Raw genomic sequence first — 20,095 nt, 5'->3', positions numbered from 1 at the left:
TAATATGCCCATTTTTGAGATAAGGAAATAACTGCTTAGGTTTCTTGGTCAAGTGGTCATCCCCAAACCAAAAGGTACTAAGAAGAAAAGCAAGAATTTGCTTTCAGACATAACATCCTTCCACAGGTAGATATAAGCAGAAATGGTATAAGAGACCCCCCCACCATAAAACAACCAGAAAATTGGCACACACAAAAAAAAGTATCTGAATCAACTTATTCAGAACTCTGAAATTTTACCAAAGACATCCAATAGTAGCAGGAGCACTTATTAAAGAGAAACAGTTAAAGCTTAATAAAAATAGCCAGCCTTGCTGCATTCGGACACTGTTCCTATACTCTCTTCTACAGCTCTGAAAACACAGCCTTTTGTCATGGTGAAAAGTAGGGCCTGGAGCACCAAAGGGAGCAGGAAGGGCTGGAGCTCCTTACAGCCTCCTTCTCCCCACAGTCATGGATGCCCCATCTGGTGTTTCCCTGGAAAGCCACTTGCAATGCTATCTCTATTTACCTAATTCTGAGCTTTCTCAGTGAAAATCATTGGAAGAAAGGATTTAGAGTCAATTGATTAATTTTACAACTGCCTGAAATGGTAAATAACACAACGACAGGGGAACTGAAATGGTACACTTGGAAGTGTCCATTCAAGTCCCATAAAGGGACTAAATACTCCAGAGGCAGAAATTGGCAGGAAGGACTAACAAACAAAAACATGATTGAACTAAATGCTATTTACAAGAGACACACTTTAGATTCAAAAGCACAAATAGGTTGAAAGTAAAAAAGTGGAGGAGCAAGGAGAGGACACATCATATAAACAGTAACCAGAAGAAGGCCAGAGTGGCTACACTACACTGTATCAGGGAAAAATGCCTCAAAACAAAAACTGTTCATAAAACAGAAAAGGTATATTTTTGATAAATGTTCATTCCATCACAGAAATTGAACAATTATATATGTACCTAACAACACAGCTCTAAATTATATGAACCAAAACCTGATTAAAATGGAGAAGAGACAATTCAACAATAACATCTGGAGCCTTCTCACCTATCAGTAATGAATAGAAGACGAAACTGAAGATCTGAATAACGCCATAAACCAACGAGACCTAACAAACCTGTAAAGAATGCTCCTCCCAACGAAGGCAGAGTACACATTCTTAAGTACACATAAACATTCTCCAGGAATATTGGGACCATTCATTAGGCCACAATACGTCTCAATAAATTTAAAAAGATTAAAGTCATGCAATCTAAATTCTTCAACTACAATGGGATTAAATTAGAAATCAATGACAAAAAGAAATTTGAAGAATCACAAAAATGTGAAAATTAAATAGCATACTCCTAAATAATGGATGATTCAATGAAGAAATTACAACAAAACGAAAAACACACTGAGATGAATGAAAACAGAAACATAATATGCCAAAACTTATGGAACATAGCAAAAGGTATACTTAGTGAAAAATATATAGCTATAAATGCTATGAAAGTTGAAAAAGAAGAAATCAATCATCTAATCTTCCACCATAAGTAACTGAATAAAAAAGAACAAACAAAAATCAAAGTAAGTTAAAAAAAAAAAGAAATTATAAAGACAAGAATGTAAATTAAAGAAACAGAGGACAGAAAAATAATAAAGAAAATGAAAAAACCAAAAGAGGGTTCTGGAGATTCAAATTACTAAAACCAGAAATGAGAGAGGAGATATTGTTACAACCTTAGAGAGGGATATTATACTTCACAGGTACCCCACACTAAAAATAGGATCGAAATAATAAGATGCCTGGTGTGGTGGCGCATGCTTATAATCCCAGCATTAGGGAGGGAGGTGGAGACTGGAGGATTATGGTTCGCTGACAGTCTCAGCTACCAAGCTTCTTTGCAATTCAGTGAGACCTTGTTTCAAAAATAAAAAGGACTAAAAAATAGGGCTGGGTGTGTAGCTCAGAGGTAGAATGCCCCTTGGTTCCATCCCCAGTACTGCAAAATAAATAAATAAATAAATAAATAAATAAATAAATAAATAAATAAATAAATAAATAAATAGGTAAAAATTAGGGCTGGGGGTATGGTTCAGAGGTAGAATGCCCCTGGGTTCCATCTCCAGTACTGCAAAAATAAGTAAGTAAGTAAATAAATAAATAAAAATAAAGGATAAAAAACAGGGCTGGGAGTGTAGCTTGGAGGTAGAATATCCCCCTGGGTTCCATCAGTAACCCCCCCCCACACACACACACAAAGAATAAAGGAAAGAAAGAAACAAAGAAAGACCATTCTACAAATGTTTATTCGATTCTAACTCCACTGTTCTATAGCTTAAAGATTCACCACAGTCCAAGACCTAGTGATTTCTGCCTTTGCAAAGAAGACAAAATAAATACACAAATGAGCCAGGCATGGTGGCACAGGCTTGTAATCCCAGCATTTGGGAGGCTGAGACAGGAGGATGGAGGTTCAAGGACAGCCTCAGCTACTTAGTGAGGCCCTTTGCAACTCGCTGACATCTGGCTTCAAAATAAAGAATAAAAAATAGGGCTGGGGTGTCGCTCAGAGATAGAATGCCCCTGGGTTCCATCCCCAATGACACACACACAAAAATATCCACAAATGAAAGATTATACAATATTCAGAAAAATCTTCACATGTGGAAAGGCCAAGGTGTCAAGGATCTCACCTTGTGAGTTGCTCCCTCCAGGCCCACCTACCAGGAGTCTTGTAAGCATGAGGAGCACAGTGGGCAGGTGTAACCTGTCACCAGCTCAGGGTGTTTGTGCACTTGGAAGAAGGGTCTAGAGGGTCAGAGTGGAGCAGCGTCCTCGAGGGTGGGGCACAGTAGAGCAGTGGCCCTGCTTGCTCTAAACTAACCTCTTCCCTCAAATTTCTCTCCCACATTGTTGTGTTAAATAAGCTTTCTCCTTGAGGTCTTACACCTCTGCTGCCTACCAAGAAAATTACCTTTCCCAAGGGCAGTGCTTACAGACAAGAGATTTCCTTTTTTCTACTAGGCACATTGCAGTCCTCATCTTCATTCTCTGCAAAATGTTCTCGTTTTTCTTTTTCCTCCTCCATGTACCCACTAAATTTACATAACTTATGACCAAATAAAAAACTACAAAAGATGTGTCCAGTGAATTTAAATAAAGCCCAGAGCACTGTACACAGCCCACGTAACATCACTTTTGCAAAATCCAAGTGTGAGTGGCAAGAAAACTTCATAGTACAAAAGCTTCGGTATTTATAGCTATGGGTTGCTAATTCCCTGCAGGAAAATAAAGATGTACACTTTTATTGGACACAAGAAATTTTCCATTTAAATTCCATCAAATAGGTTCAAAATACATTCCAACACACTCAAAGGATATTTAAGTGGGGCGGCAGGTTGCAATGAACCTGTAGTGTTTGCAAGAATCTTGTCATATGCAAACCCAAAGGCCAACCCCCACCCTCATGTATGTAAAAATCTAGGGTGCTTCAATGATCTACTTGAGCTAAGTAGTCTCTTAATGTAATTTTGTGGCAGTAAATACACATGTAAGCTGCCAGTTTGCAACTTCAGACTTAGAGCCCTAAATTCCCACACTGTTGCAGACATCAGTTGCTCTTCCTCCTGTCAGCATTCCTTCCCTGATCTCCCATAGTAGGACTCCTCTTCCCTGAGGGCTCCCATTCCACACGCCGTACTTTTAGGACCTATGGAGCAAGGAGCATGTGACTTAAGCCCCTCAGTTTCAACAAACCATTTCTGTCAAAGATAGGAAAGTGCCTATTTTTTTCCAGTGGGATTACTAGGTTTAGGCTTCCTGTGGCCATCAGGTCTGCTTCACAGAGAGAGTGCCAAAGTCATGATGGATCCAGGGTTCATGCCAGGAGTACCAGAATTGGCAGTTGCATGAACCAATGAGTTACCCTTTTTGCCTATGTGAATGTGTGCTGATTCTTTTATAACCCAAAGAGTTCTAACACATCCCTAGAAAACTGTGTTGCATGATCCATTCTACAGACATCCAAGTATAAGAGGAAAATTTGTGAGAATGGATGTAGGTCCTTTAGTCAGGGGGGGAAAAGAACAGTTCAAACGTCAGTTCTACTTACTAAATACACAACCATCACCAAGTCAAAGCTAATATTTTGAGTCTGATCTTTATTTATACGGACTCCAAACTCTACCTCAGGTTGGAAGTGTAGGCAGTGCCTTGTCAGGCGTACAGCAGGCCCTAAGGTATGTCTGTGCTCTTCCTCAATTCCCTCTGCTGGAAAAGACTGGGAAGTGAGATGCCTGGCGTTCCACTATCAGGAAGAAGGAAGAGACCTGACACAGTTTCTAGGAACACTGAAATTTTCTAAAAATAATCACATCAGTTAGCCGTGTGTAGTTTCTTCAAAGGCAGAAGAATTGCTGTTGTCAACTGTTAAGTAGGTGATTATGTAACCCACCAACAGGAACCCATATGGAGAGGTCAGAGAGAAAACTTAACTTCCAATAGTAGATAACTAAAGCTAATTTTTTCTATGTAAGGCTGATTGTGACCAAACATCAATTTTGCTTTAGAGTATGGAGAATCTCAAGAAGAATTCTAAGAAATTTAGCAAAGGAGCCTGTAAAGTATAAACTGAGTGGACTGTTGCTTTAGAGAAGGTCAGCAGAGGAAAACATTTAAGGTAAAGTCCAGCATGTGGACTCCGGACATTCTCCTAGCTTAGCGTCTGTCATGTCAATCAAAGGTTCTGCACATGTGTATCTAGACTCCTGGCTACAGTCATCTTATACTGCCCCAGAACACAAAAATGCTACACAAATGTTGGGTGAATTCAACTGACACTAGTATTAAAATCTCAAAGCACTAATGGTGTTTTCTAAGGTCCTTTGGAGTCTAAAAAAAACTCGAGATTCTTCCCATTTGAGATCAAGAACAAAATTCTTTTACAGCCTAGTGAAATCAATACTGAATATCCCATCCCTATAAAACTAAATTAGCACAGATCTAAAACAATTCATCCTAGTGAATAGTCATATAGCAGGATCTGGATGTCACAGGACCTTCTAACCAAGTGATTATACCTAGGAGGCAACTTTTCTTAGGACCAAAAGCACTGAGGAGCAAGTCAGAGGGCCTAAATGGAGATTCTGGTATTTAAGGGGTCCCCCACTCTGGTGATGTGCCTTTTGAACAAATGCTCCAGCGTTGAGAGACAACTGAGAGCTTCAAATATAAATAAATAACTGTATTAATATATCGAAAACAGCTATCTTGGGACTCACATTTATGACTGTTTTTCTGCAAGTCATCTTATGGAAAATTTGAGATTTGAAGAATGAGCCCCTACTCTAAATACTACTAAGATTCCAGAAAGGGGACTAGGCCTTGGGTTTGGGGTAAAGAACATAGATGAAAGTTCAATCCAGTCTTTAGTAAAAAGGGAGATAAATGCTTCAGCAAAATTATTCATACCTGAGTCACAAGAAATTATCAAAACAAACTCCCCTTCCTGGCTGTGATTTGTACCTCGATTTTCCGAATCAACATAAAAATTAAAATTCTAATGTGTGATAAAAATGGCCCTTATCTGGCCTGTGTCTGATCGCTGATTAGGGCAGGGAGCTGCCAGGCTAACAGCTATATGAAACTCTTCTGACAAGAAACAAAATGAAGGGAAAAATAAGCTCTCCATGCAGAGATAGTACCAAGAATAAAGAGTGTCTTTGAGGACTAGATAATGACACAATTTGACTTACGAAGTAAAGGTTTGCTCCAAGTGGGTGGGGAAAAGGCAGGCTGAGAATTTAAGATCATACTATTAGTCAGATTTGGCTTCCTGGCAATAGCTTTTGGAGTAAAAAAGAATTAATTGAGTGGGAGGTTCACACATGGAAGTCACACACCTCTGGACACAGTCCAGTCCAGTCTTCTCCCCTGAAGCAGCAAGCAAATGCAGACTCTACTTTTCACCATGGAGAAGCTAGTTCTCAAGGACAGAAGGACAGCCCCTGGGAAGGCGCCCACAGTCCTCCACCCAGGCAGAAGGGATGGTGGGCAGAGCTAAGACAACAGCAGAGCTCCTCCTCCCCTTACGAGGGACGCACCTCCTAGCAGGAGGGCAGTTTCCTCCTGGTCTAGATTCTGATTCTGTGAGAGGTGAAAAGTCCAAAGCGCTTCACCCCGCTCCCCCTAGCACTCCCCTGACTTTGTCTTTGCTGGTGTCTCATCCTGTCCGCTCTCACGGAGCCAACTGCTCGCTAATTGCCCCTTATGTTTCTGTGTGTGACAACACCATGCTCTCTGGCTCTATTTTTCAAAGGGAACTTGCCAACACAAATACTCCAGGTCCAAGATAAAAGAGTAATTTAAAACAGGCCTACTTATCCAATTAGCTGGTCATCTCCTATTGCATTACCAAGATGTAAAGCATGTTCAATTATTTTGCCTATTTCTCTCACTCAAGTTAATGCAACAAGTTTGTACCTGCAAACCTAATATCCACATTTCAAGGGATTAATAGTAACCATGATGGCAGGCAGGTGTGGGGAAAGGACTGCAGGTTTTAGAGGAAAGGAAATCTGAAATTGGATTCCAAAATCTGCCACTTGCTAATTTTAATCAGTAAAGTGATGAAAACGGTGCATAGTATATAGTTGTTGTGAGTAGTATCCATATTAGGATAACTGCAGAATAGTTACATAAAGAATGTAGAATGTAAGAGGCAGACGAGAGCTGCACTGCATAACAACATGTTCACAATGTCGTAGGCATTTACTGAGTAAGAGTGAAAATCCTTCAAGTTTCCTATTTCTATTCCTGTTAGAAGGTTCAAATGGAAGGAGGAAATCTCATCCTCTGGAGTGAAAAGAGTCTGGCAGCAGTTGGAGAGTCACCTTCTGCCACCTGTGAAGTCATCTATAAGGCGTGTCTTACTTGGAGAATTCCTTCAGTGCAGTAATCATCAAGTGGACACGTACTAGTCATGCATCCAGCAAATATTTTCAAGTATCTGTTATGTACCAGGCCTATGTAGTTCTTGTGAGATGGCTGTAAATAATACAGACACAGATCTGGGGCTGTTTTTCTGTTTGTTTGAGGGGTGTTTTTTTGTTTTGTTTTGGGTACAGGGCATTCTATCTGAGCTACACTCCTAGCTGTATTATTATTATTATTTTTTTTTTTTTTTTTTTTTTGGTGGTACTGGGGATGGAACCCTTCTACCTCCGGGCTACACTCCCAGATATATTTTATATTTTATTTGGAAACAGGGTCTCTTAAGCCAGCGAGGTTGGCTTCAAACCTGCGCAATCCTCCTGTCTCCACTTCCCAAGTGTGGGGATTACTAGCATGCACCACACGCCTGGCTATTTTTTTCATTTTGAAACAGGGTCTCACTAAGTTGTTGAGCCTGTGATCCTCCTGTCTCAGCCTCCCAAGTAGAGGGATTGATTACAAGAGTACACCCCCACACCCTACTCAGGTCTGGTTTTTATAGTGTGTGTGTGTGTGTGTGTGTGTGTGTGTGTGTGTGTGTGTGTGTGTTACTGGGGATGGAACTCAGGGCATTCTACCTCCAAGCTACACCACCGAGGCCTATTTTATTTGATTCTTTATTTTGAAACAGGGTCTCACAAGGTTGCAGAGGGCTCACTAAGAATCTGTGGCTGGCTGCAAACCTGTGATCCTCTTGTCTCAGCCTCCCAAGTACTGGGATTACAAGTGTGCGCCACCACACTTTTAAAGAGCTTACATTTAATAGGTCAGATAAACCAAGCATGGTGCTGAATCTATAGGAGTTCACAGGCGGAAAGCAACCCCGAAGCTTAGACAATTCTGGAGACACAGGGAAGTCACATGGTCGGAATTATCTTTAGCAGATCACTGGGGCTAGGAGTGGAAAAATAACTTGTGGGAAATCTTTTAAATCATACCAAGAATTCTACCTTGGGAGATAAATCCCAAAACAAAAAATGCAAACCAACTGCTAAAAGAAATCTCAAATAAAGCATTTTCTTGCAACTTAAAGGAAGATTCAAGAATTTATAGTTACAGTGATCTGCAAATGCCGCGTAACAGAAGCTATGGATATGTAATCTCAGGTAGGCCTGGCTTGTCAGAAACAGAGCGGGCTCAACCCTATTCTGACCTTCCCCTCACCCTTCTCCCAGGCAGTTTATGCTAACTTAGTCTTTACTGCTCATTCAGAGAGTAAATTTGCTCAACAAAATAAGAATTTGCCATCAGCTACAGAAAACTCATATAAATGGGCCAGAGAAGTAAAAAATTAAATGCTAACAGATGAGAACCAGCTCTGACCCCAAGGTCAAGCAAAACTGATCTTGGATGTTTTGCCAATAGTCATTAAATACCAAGAATGGCTGCAGGTAGTTTCTAAAATAGAAATGGCTGCTGGGGTAGGAGCCCCTACCCCAGCAGAATATAAACATGAGTACCAGTACAAAATAACTTGAACCAGACAGTTCTCTGAATTTGCCTTTTAAAAATAAATTATGCCATTAAGCACTGAATGCAGGGATTAAAATTTCACAATTTCTAGTTAATTCGAAGTGTGGTGAAAACTACTGGCTTATGACCAAATACTAAAAGAATCTCAGCTGTTATAGAAATAAAACATTTGCTTCCAACATGAAGCAAGACTTTTTAAGTTCTATGGCCAAAAACAGAGCTGCAAATACAGCATAAGAAAAACAGGTAAGGAAGCCGAGCATGGTGGCACACGCTTGTGATCCCAGTATTTGGGAGACTGAGACAGGAGGATCGAAGGTTGGAGAACAGCCTCAGCAAGTAGTGAGAACCTCATCAACCTAGTGAGACCCTATTTCAAAGTAAAAATTAAAAACGGGGCTGGTGTGTGTGTGTGTGTGTGTGTGTGTGTGTGTGTGTGTGTGTGTGTGTGTGAGAAACTAGGCACTCTACCTCTGAACTACACCCCCAGCACTCTTTATTTTTTTATTGGTTGCTCAGGGTCTCCCTAAGTTTCCGAGGCTAGTCTCAAACCTATAATCCTCCTGTGTCAAGCTCCTAAGTATTGAGATTACAAATGTGCATTACTGAGACACATGAATTGCTAAAATCAATTTTTAAAAATCAAGTTTTTTGGGGGGTTGACTATAACTCACAAAACCTTAAGACAACAGATATATCTCTTAAAATTAAAATATACACATTTCTAAAAACATTTAGAACACAGTTACACATTATAAGACAATTCTTAAACGCTCACATGTAAAGCTTAGAAAATGCAGCATCACAACTCTAGGGGACACAGTCAGATCTCTTCTCAGAATGGGATGTATGTGTTATGTTCTTTCTCCCACAAGTAGGAATCTCAGTTTTCCATACTTTCTAAATTAATTAAATTAACTTAATTCAAAACATGCTACAGGTAATTGCAATTCACCAACTTAATTACTTAAAAATTTGCTGTTTCAGCTGGGCGTGGTGGCCCACGCTTGTAATCCTCGGACTTGGGAGGCAGAGACAGGAGGATCGCACAGGTTCGAAGACAGCCATGCTTGCTTAAGAGACCCTGTTTCAAAATATAAAATAGGTCTGGGAGTGTAGCCCAGAGGTAGAAAGGCTTCCAGGAACCCCAGTAACACCCAAAAAAAGAAATAATAATAATAATAATAATAATAATAATAATAAATAAAAAATTAGGGCTGGGGATGTCACTCAGAGGTAGAATACCCCTGGGTTCCATCCCTAGTACCTCAAAAAAAAAATTGCCATTTCAAGCTGGGTGTGGTGGTGAACACCTATAATTCCAATACTTGAGAGACTGAGACAGGAGAATTGAAGGTTTGAGGATAGCCTCAGCAAGTAATGAGACTCATCAGTCTAGCTAGATCCTGTTTCAAAATAAATAATATAATAGAGCTGGTGGTGTAGCTCGAAGGTAGAATGCCTCTGGGTTCAATCCCTAGGACCACACACACACAAAAAAAAATGCCATTTCAAAAACTAATACTTTTTAACTAAGCCAGGTGTGGTGGCGCATGCTTGTAATCCCAGCATTCAGGAGGCTGAGACTGGAGAATTGCAGTTTGTGGACAGCCTCAGCTACTTAGTGAGGCCCTTTGCCACTCAGTGAGACCCTGTTTCAAAATAAAGAATAAAAAATAGGGTGGGGGTGTAGCACAGAGGTAGAATGCCCCTGAGTTCCATCCCCAGACTCACGCAAAAAAAAAAAAAATCATCTATCATCTTTTTATATGCAGTCATCATGTATGCATTGACCAATGCAAAAGACTAACAGCAAAAAATGATATGATGGGAACTATGTCAGGTTGGAAGTCAAGATACCCATTCAGCCACTCATTCCTTCACTGAACAAATATCTCAGTACTGCTTTGTTGGGGTCTGCTCAACCGCCTGACAAAACTTCCGATGAATCAGCTACATGTAGCGCCGAGCGCGTTGGGGTCTGTACAACCGCCTGACAGAACTTCCGATGAATCGGCAACATGTAGCGCTGAGCGGATATGGAGGACGTAACTACTCCCCTTGCCCCCACTAGCCCAATTTGGTTATGTTGAGCCTTATTGGCTCAAATAATGCTTCCGTGCTCGTGAACTCCTCATGCATTGTATAATGATTGGCTACAAGTTATGTGCTTTGCGCATGCAAAAGTGACCTTTAGCATGATAGGTTAGAATAGTTTCCTGTTGGAAATCCCCCTTGCGGTTTTTTGCTTTAAATTGGGTTGCCTGAAGAAAAATAAACAAAATCCTGCTTGACTCGACTCCCGGCTCGTCGTGTGCTTCTGTTCGGGCCGTCGGCACTCTCCTTCCTGCTAGGCCCCACCACTGATGGACTAGACCCGTCACTACACTAGTGCCAAACAATGGACATGCAAAACAGTTAAGTCCTTGAAGAAACATAATACTATATTTTCATCAAATTTGAGGTCCCATCAATCATGAACACTCTTAACAAAGAAAGAAAAGGATGCTTTTAATTAAACCCTTCTACCTCCAGGCTACAATCCCGGACCTTTTTTATATTTTTATTTGGAAACAGGGTCTCTTAAGCCAGCACGGCTGGCTTCGAACCTGCGCGATCCTCCTGTCTCCGTCTCCCAAGTGCAGGGATTACAAGTGTGTGCCACCATGCCCGGCGCAACTTTTTTAACATGTCTTAGTACAAAACAAAGCCTCAGCTTCTCTTGGTATCTTCCCTTTTTTTTTTTTTTTTATGGTACTGGGGTTCCTGGAAGCCCTTCTACCTCCAGGTTACAGTCCCAGACACCTATTTTTTACATTTTTATTTGGAAACAGCGAGGCTGGCTTCGAACCTGCGCGATCCTACTGTCTCCGCCTCCCAAGCATGGGAGGAATTACAAGCGTGTCCCACCACGCCTGGCTGGTATCTTCCTTTCTTGGCTACCACAAAGCACTTGGTTGTTGGCTTTCAAGAAAAATCAATGAAATTATAATTTTTCCCAATGGCAAGTGTTTATGTCGCTAATAACAAATTTTACCTTTCTGCTTTGGTTCTGTCCTTCCCTCTATATTCAGTAACTGTTTGTTTCAATGCCTTATCATACTGAAATGCCTTTGGAGACAACATATGTAGTGCTGCCACTGTGTCCATAACTCAACTGACATGAAGACACTGAATACAACTATACCCATGCCTGCACATGCACAGGCATCAATAATGTAATGAGATGGCCTTTTGACTGACAGCAGCTAGAAGACACTATTGATCCTATTTTAGACATACTAAAATTATGAAAAACACGTACCTTAAGTCACATCAGTATTAGCAGCAAATACTCATGTGGCACTAGGAGGTAAGCACCATGTTACAAAGACCTAGAAGGTTTTATAAAGATTGCATGCCTAGACAATGGGAGTGATATACATCCGTAATACCAGGACTTGGGAGGTTGAGACAGGAGAATCGCTGCCTCAGCAACCTAGCAAGGTCTTTGGCAACTTAGCTAACCCCTGTTTCAAAATTAAAAATAAAATAGGGCTGGAGGACCAGGCATGGTGGCACATGCTTGTAATCTCAGCATTCGGGAGGCAGAGACTGGAGGATCATGGTTTGCGGACAGCCTCAGCTACTTAATGAGGCCCTTTGCAACTCAGTGAGACCCTGTTTCAAAAATAAAAAAAAAAAGACTAAAAAATAGGGCTGGAGGTGTAGCTCAGAAGTAGAATGCCCCTAGGTTCCATCCCCAGTACCACAAAAAAAGCAAAAAGAAAAAAAAGAAAAAAAATTACAAACAAAGGGGGGGAAAAATTAAGTGCTTCTAGAAGAAAAAATTAGGGCAAGATGTATGACAAAGCAAATTGCCCAACATCACAAAAATAGCAATGTGGCCAGGTTCACATCTGAATTCAGACAGTCCATGTCCACAGGCTACAATTTTAACCAGGATATTATACTCCGTTTCAAGTAAATAATTAGTAACTTTGTGGTGTGAAGTATACCACTAGGAAAGGGACTCCTTGCTCCTGGAAAAGTAGGAGCTGCTGTGGATGTTGATGGAGTTCTTTCCCAGGATCAAAATATTATAATTCTACACTCTACAGGAGAACTTCAGCCCTGTGCTTATTTCTTCTTCAGCCAACACAATGTGAAGACCTTCACGAAAACTAAATAATTGGTGTAAGAAATGTAACTTTCGTTATTACCCTAAAATTGACATGTTTGGGGAGGTATTTAAGAAAAACATGCATTCAAACCACTTTCATCCTTAGGGTGAGGACAGAAAGTTGTCCACAGGTAAAAATCATCCAATTTGTGGGCTTTACTCTGCTGTGCACTCCATCACTTAAATTCTTAATTCAGAATTAATGCGGGGCACTCATAATGCAGAACCCCATTCTTCTTAAAATTCTGTTCATGCATGAGGGGAAAAACAACAGATTAATAACAGATGCAAATATTGCAACACTTTCCCTCTTAACCCAATTTAAGGGTGGAAAGAAATGTGCATTGCACACCTGACAACTCTTCTGCCCCAGGGGCCGTCATACCCTTTGGATCTTCGTACACAAGTGGAGCCAGCGGCTCTCTCTCCTGGGTGACCTCCCCCAGCCCACAGCATGGTCATCAGGAAACCAACCCAGTGATGGTTATAGTAATTCCTAGTGTTTCACTTTGAAGTTGTCCTACAGAAGTTGATGGGAAAGGAGACAAAGATGCAGTGTCTTTGAAGCTTTCAGTATTTCTGCTTATATGTCAAATATCATACTAATATCAGTCCACTCTTTTCTCTTTTGTGTATGTGATAATGAGGATTGAACTCGGGGGCATTCAACCTCTGAGCTACACCCCCAGCCCTTTTTATTGTGTCTTCGACACAGGGCCTTGCTAGGTTGCTGAGAGTCTCACTACTTGCTGAGGCTGTCCTCAAACCCACAATCTTCCTGTCGCAGTCTCCCAAATACTGGGATCACAGGCGCGCACCACCCACCCAGCCACTTTTCTCTTTTGCAGACAAAAGAAATCAGAGAAAACATTAAGATGCTTTCTGTAAAAAAGTGAAACAAGGAATATAAGTGAATTTAAAAAAAAGAAAAGAAAAGAAAAATGGAACAAGGAAGAAGATGCTCAGGGGGCGACGGCTCTGACCTGCACACAGGAGTTTACTGTTACGTACCTTCCCATGCTGCCCAGCCCTCTCATAGCAAATGACCACGTCTTCCCACATTTCCAGCTTCTCAAATATCTGAAGAGCTGAACTGGTACATCCCAACTCAAAGAGCAAACTTGCAAGCTGGCGCTAGAAAAACCAAGTTAGAATAATTAATACTTCTTCATAATTACTCTGGATGTAAAGAGAGAGTCCTATTTCACTTGCAGTATACCCCATCTGCCATTTTAAGGGCTGCTTGTTATAAGACATGAATAATTTTTATAATATAACTTCTAATTAGGAATTTGTGGCCAACCATGCAATACTTATCTTTACTTCAACAAGCTTCATTAGAGGGAATGAAAAATTAAAATATGATACAGAAAAATGTTCAAAATACTCATATCAAATGTTTTCTGAAAACTCAGAACTTGAAAAGCAAAATCAATGTTCCTTCTTATATAAAGATTCTATACATGACCATCTCAGTTTGTAAAGGCAAGATCCAATAAATCTATTTTTGACACTCTTGAGCAGGCAATACAGATTACATGAAAACTAGACATCAGTCTTGGTGAACTTGATATATGAGGGCCGCTCTGGCTCCTTCTCACTCAGCTCTAAGTAGATTTATTTTAGCCACATTCTAATAATCTCAGCCACCAAATTTCCCAGTTCCTGGCAAATAAAATGAGCAAATTAAGGTAAGGTCAATAAGGTTAAACACATTCAACAATAAATAGATTAGCATTTATGAATTATTCAACTTGCAGGAATAAAAAAACTTAGAAAGATGAAGAAGTAGCAGAGGTTCCTGAATGAGGTGAGACTTTCACATCAGTGAGAACTGTGCTGGAGTCTCTTTCAAATGCACTTCTACTACTATGGAAAGTCAACATGTGCTTAAGAGTTAAGAAGCTAATGGATAAAAAAGGTAGAATTTTTTTGGCAAAGGGAACTGGGGTTTAAACTCAGAAGCATTCTACCTCTGAGCTATATATATATATACATATACATATATATATATATATATATATATATATATATATATATGGATAAAGATCAGAGGTAGAATGCTTCTGAGTTTCAAATTATAAATATATATATGTTTGAAACAAGGTCTCACTGAATTGCAGAGCCTCACTAAGTTGCTGAAGCTGACTTCAAATCTGCGATCCTCCCAAGTACTGGGATTACAAGCAAGTGCCACCACACCCAGCTTTAAAAAATTTTAAATGAAATACATAAAGGTATTTTCTATACCCAAGGACAAACAGAAGTACCTGAATAGCCCAGTAAGGTGGTACTTGACAGCAATAAAAAATCTTCAGACGTTCCATTACAGACGTAGTTTTATCTTCAAACTGATCAGCAAGAGCCTAAAAAAACACATATAATCATCAGACTCTATATGTGTATTAACTTTTTTAAATAAACAAGATTCCTATTGTAAAAGCTATCCTTTCCTACAATAGTTATTTTCAAAGAACTAGCTTTATTGATAAGCCTTTTAAATACTTTTTCTAAGAAAAACTCTTTAACATAACTACTTTACAACATAACACCATCCTGACAATGCCAAGCTCTGATATCGAGCAGAGATAATTATATGAAGAGCTTCATTTAGGATTATTTTCTAGGAATGAAGTGAAAAAGACAAATAGGTCTACTTAATCAGAGAGAGTGAGTTCTCTCACTCCTCAGCAACAAAGCTGTAAAACTGGGCATTCATTCTTGCAAGACAATCTGATGGGGCAGTGAGCGGCTGCAAGTTGTGTGCACTGGAGAATCCCTATGATGTAAGGTATACTTTCATATTAGTGAAAACTCTAAATACACGCTAACTTCCTTGGTGCTGAATGACTGAACTCCAGGGGCTACCTTGAGAAGCAGACCACCACCGCCAAGGCGGCCGAATTAGAAAAGGAATCAGGGCCAAGTGCAAAGTCAAAAGCTGGTGCTGTCTGGTGGCCAAGCGATCAGTCATCAAAAGAGCTCACATCCTCGATATCGAAGTAGATACAGACACTCTGGAAATTCCAGACACACACATGGACAGCAGCCCCATTACCATGATCATCTCTCCTTCCTCTTTATTTTTCATTCAGTTTAGGTTAAGAATACGTAATTTTCTGGTATTATATTTGGACCTTCTCTCAACTGTGAATTATAATACCCTTCTGTCCATAATGTGATGCACAAATTATCTTTTTTTCTGCCAGTTTTCACAGACTTGTCTTATGAGGATTTAATGTTAATAATATGTTGGTGTCAACGTTCTGATTTTAATGCAGATAGCATGCCATGTAGGAGAATATCCATGCTATATTTGAGGGTTATAAAGTACCCTGTGCCAACCTACTTTTCAATACTTCAGGTTACAGAAGACAATTATACTATTCCTAAACCTTCTTTGAAATTGTTTCCAATTTTTACAAAATTAAATTTACAAATTAACATAAGACACAGCAAGTGCAAACTTCCTCAGAAGAAAAGAACAAGAATATAACATATCTTGGTAATAGCCTAAGAGATGGAGAGCAGTTAATAAGCAGGAAAATAGCTCTTGAACTGAAGGTCCTCTAGGTTCTACTAGGTGGGAGATGGATTTGTTAGTCCAAGAGCATCTGCAGGAAGAGCTGACGTGGAAAAAGACTCATTACACGCCACTTCTTTGACAATCCAAGATCCCATTCAAGCAAGTCAGTCAGAAGAAACTGAGAAAGAGTCAGACTCTAAACTATCTTGGTCCAAGCTTTCAACCTTAACTTCATGAAAATTAAGGGCAAAAACGTTACCTGATTCTGTTCAATGCTATTTAGTTATGGGAGAAGAGGTAGAAAAGATTATCTTCTGGCTGAATATATGTAGTTATAATACATAAATAAAGAGAACACAGAATTAATTCATGAAAGGGAAGGACAAGTTCTTTTACCACCATATTTTGAAAGAAAAAAATAACTAATGTTCATTTAATAGCAACCACCAAAAGAACCAAAAGTAGTATAATGAAATTTACTTTTACTATTCCCTAATTGCATGTATAAAATTATTTTCAAATAAAATCCATGGTGTTTGCTATAGTAACTAATTAGGTTAAAAAATGCTCAGTAAGGAGAAAAGTGGCGTTATGAGTCCTACTAAAACTCAATCTCTATTGCCACAATATCAGTGCTTTACATAGCCAGAAAACACTATCAGCAGAGAAATAAAAATGTAAACACAAGGGACAGAGAAAAAAAAAAGACTAGGAGAACAACCAGAGACCAGAAAAGAAATCAAACATGCAATGTGGCAGTGGAGCCGCGCCTGCACCATCCTCCCTCACAGCACCAGGATCCAGAGAAGAAAGGTAAACATGGAGGTGAAGTGAGCAGCTGCTGATCATTCGGATCATTCGGGTGTAATTCAGCAGTTCTCTCAGCGCAAAGAACGTCTAAAACCAAAACTGATCTATAGATTCAATGCAATTCCCATTAAAATACCAGCGACATTCTTCAGAGACCTAGAAAAATCAATCATGAACTTTATATGGAGAAAGAAAAGACCCAGAATATCCAAAGCAATTCTCAGCAATAAGAAACACGCAGGAGGCATCACAATCCCAGACTTCAAACTCTACTATAGAGCAATAGTAGTAAAAACAGCATGGTACTGGCACAATAACAGATACACTGACCAGTGGATAAGAATAGAAGATACAGAAACAAACCCACACATCTTTAGTCAATTAATCTTTGACAAAGGGGCCAAACTCATACGCTGGAGAAAAGACAGCCTTTTCAACAAATGGTGCTGGGAGAACTGGCTAACCATTTGTAAAGAGATGAATCTAAACCCCTATATCTCACCATGCACAGAAATCAACTCAAGATGGATCAAAGACTTAGAAATTAGACCTGAGACTGTGAAGTTAGTAGAGGAGAGCATAGGTTCAACACTACAACATATTGACAGAGGCAGTAACTTTCTCAACAAAACCTCCAAAGCTCAGGAAATTAAAGCAAGAATTAACAAGTGGGATAGCATCAAACTAAAAAGTTTCTTCTCATCAAAGGAAACTATCAACAACTTAAAGAGGAAGCCTACAGAATGGGAAAAGATCTTTATCAGCCACCATTCTGATAGGGGGCTAATATCTAGAATATACAAAGAGCTCAAAAGACTCAACACTAGCAAAACAAACAACCCAATCAAGAAATGGGCAAATGAACTAAATAGACACTTCACAAAAGAAGAGATACAAAGGGCCAATAGATACATGAAAAGATGTTCTACATCATTGGCCATCAGAAAGATGCAAATAAAAACTACACTGAGATTCCATCTAACCCCAGTCAGAGTGGCAAGCATAAAGAAATCAAATAACAACAAATGCTGGCAAGGATGTGGGGAAAGAGGAACTCTTTTACACTAGTGGAAACTAGTTCAGCCACTATGAAGATCTGTATGGAGATTCCTAAGAAAGTTAGGAATAGATCCACCATACGATCCAGCTCTACCACTCCTGGGTATTTTTCCAAAAGGGTTGAATCCAGAGAACTATAGCAACATATGCATACCTATGTTCATAGCAGCACAATTCGTAATAGCCAAAATATGGAACCATCCCAGGTCTCCTTCAACAGATGAATGGATTGCAAAACTCTGGGAAATACACACAATGAAATTCTACTCAGCCATAAAGAAGAACAAAATAATATCATTTGCAAGAAGATGGAAAATCCTGGAGAACATTATGTTAAGTGAGATCAGCTAAGCACAGAAGGAGAAGGTACCTATGTTCCCTCTAATATGCCCAAACTAGGGAACGTAGAGGATACCAGTGGTACTCCAGGTAATGGAGGGGAAATACCAGCAAATCTTGAATGGAAAGATAGGGGAGGAGGAAGACTGAACTTGATTAATGAGGGTCTACATTGAATATGTGTAAAATTATGAATATGGCATGGTTACCCTAGACAATCATTGGTGGGAGGGAGGAAGGGAAAACAGGGGCAGGGGGGGGCACCAAGTATAGTTTAAATGTATACCATTTGTGTTCAATAAAAAAAAAAGAACGTCTAAAACTCCCAGTGTCCAAGCTCATTACACCTTCCAGGGGCTCAGAACAGAGCTCAAAACCAGAAAATAAATACGCCAGCCTCACGGCCGAGGGCGTGACAAAGACACCATATTGCCAGCAGCGACCCACGACAGTTCCAGATCTGCACACCCAATAATCATGAGTAAAACTGCGGCCCCTAAAGGAGAAATCCCAGTACTGCACTCCCAGAGACTTGCGCAGCTTTTGATAATCTCCTTGGGTTTGAGATTTTGCAGTCCAACCCAGTGAAGGAGTAGCAGTGGCAGAGATACCACACCCTAGTCGCAGCTCCCCATGAAAAAACACCCGCACCGGCACCCCCACGGTCTCGCGCAGCCTCAATTAACTTCCTGGGTCTGAGACTTTGCAATACAACCTAGTAAAGGAGTAGTGGCGGCTGAGATTGCTAAAGATTCGAGATACAGAGCACCCTAAGTGAAGTCGTAGTGACCCAGGGAAGGCACAAAATTCTGAAATCATGGGAAAGAGGAACAACAATAGAGCAATTAATGTCCACAACCCCATATTATCAGAACCTGATAACACAGAAATTCAGAGATCCCTAGAAGATCAAATCAGGAAAATAACTGTAGAAATAATATGGGACTTTAAAAAAGAATTTAGAGAGAGTCTAAAAGAAATAAAGGAAGCAATCATTGAGGTAAAGGCCTCAATTCAAAGTATAAACAATCAATTAGACCACATGGAGAATAGAATCTCGCTCCTAGAAGATGAATACTCCAAAAACGAATGCGTAATTTATAACTTAGGAAAAAAATCAGACAGCAGGAACCTGACATTGAAGAAATATGGGCCTATTTTAAGAGAGCTAACCTAAGAATAATCGAAATAGAGGAGGGAAAAGAAGGTGAAACCAAAGGGATCAATAATCTCTTCAAAGAAGTAATAGCAGAAAATTTTCCAAACATAGGGCAAGAGGTCAATACACAGGTCCAGGAAACTTATAGAACTCCCTTTAGACAGGATCGGAGAAGAGGTTCCCCATGCCACATAATTATCAAAATGACCAATGTGGAAGCCAAGGAGAGAATCTTAAAGGCAACATAAACAAAGGGCCAAGTGACATTCAGAGGCAAACCAATTAGAATCACTCCAGACTTCCCAAACCAAGTCATGAGAGCCAGAAGGGCTTGGAGTAACATATTCCAAACTCTGAAAGTAAACAACTTCCAGCCAAAAATTTCCTACCCAGCAAAACTACCTATCAAATTAAATGGGGAAATAAGAAGCTTCCACGACAAACAGAAACTCAAGGAATTTATGTCTTCAAAACCAGCACTAGAGAAAATACTCAAAGAGATAAACTACAAAAAGAAGAAATAGGTAATACACACCAGAACCAGAGAAACAAGATTTTCCATCCAGCAGACAACTAAGCAAAGAAGAAT

General features: G+C 39.9%; 1 protein-coding gene across 1 annotated transcript in view; it reads right to left on the bottom strand.

Moving 5' to 3' along the window:
- Positions 1–20,095, bottom strand: part of TTC27 (tetratricopeptide repeat domain 27) — a gene marked incomplete at both ends in the record, with an annotated part of 169,881 nt that overhangs the window by 65,662 nt on the left and 84,124 nt on the right. The window contains 2 exons of the mRNA XM_080712024.1: positions 13,625–13,747; positions 14,884–14,979. Coding sequence (XP_080568150.1) covers positions 13,625–13,747; positions 14,884–14,979 — 219 coding nt within the window. The remainder of the gene's footprint in view (positions 1–13,624; positions 13,748–14,883; positions 14,980–20,095) is intronic.

Source organism: Muscardinus avellanarius (genome assembly GCF_963383645.1).
Source record: "Muscardinus avellanarius genome assembly, chromosome: 15".
Taxonomy (NCBI): Eukaryota; Metazoa; Chordata; class Mammalia; order Rodentia; family Gliridae; genus Muscardinus; species Muscardinus avellanarius.
Note: the sequence above shows the minus strand (reverse complement) of the source record. Positions and strands in the feature narration are given on the sequence as shown.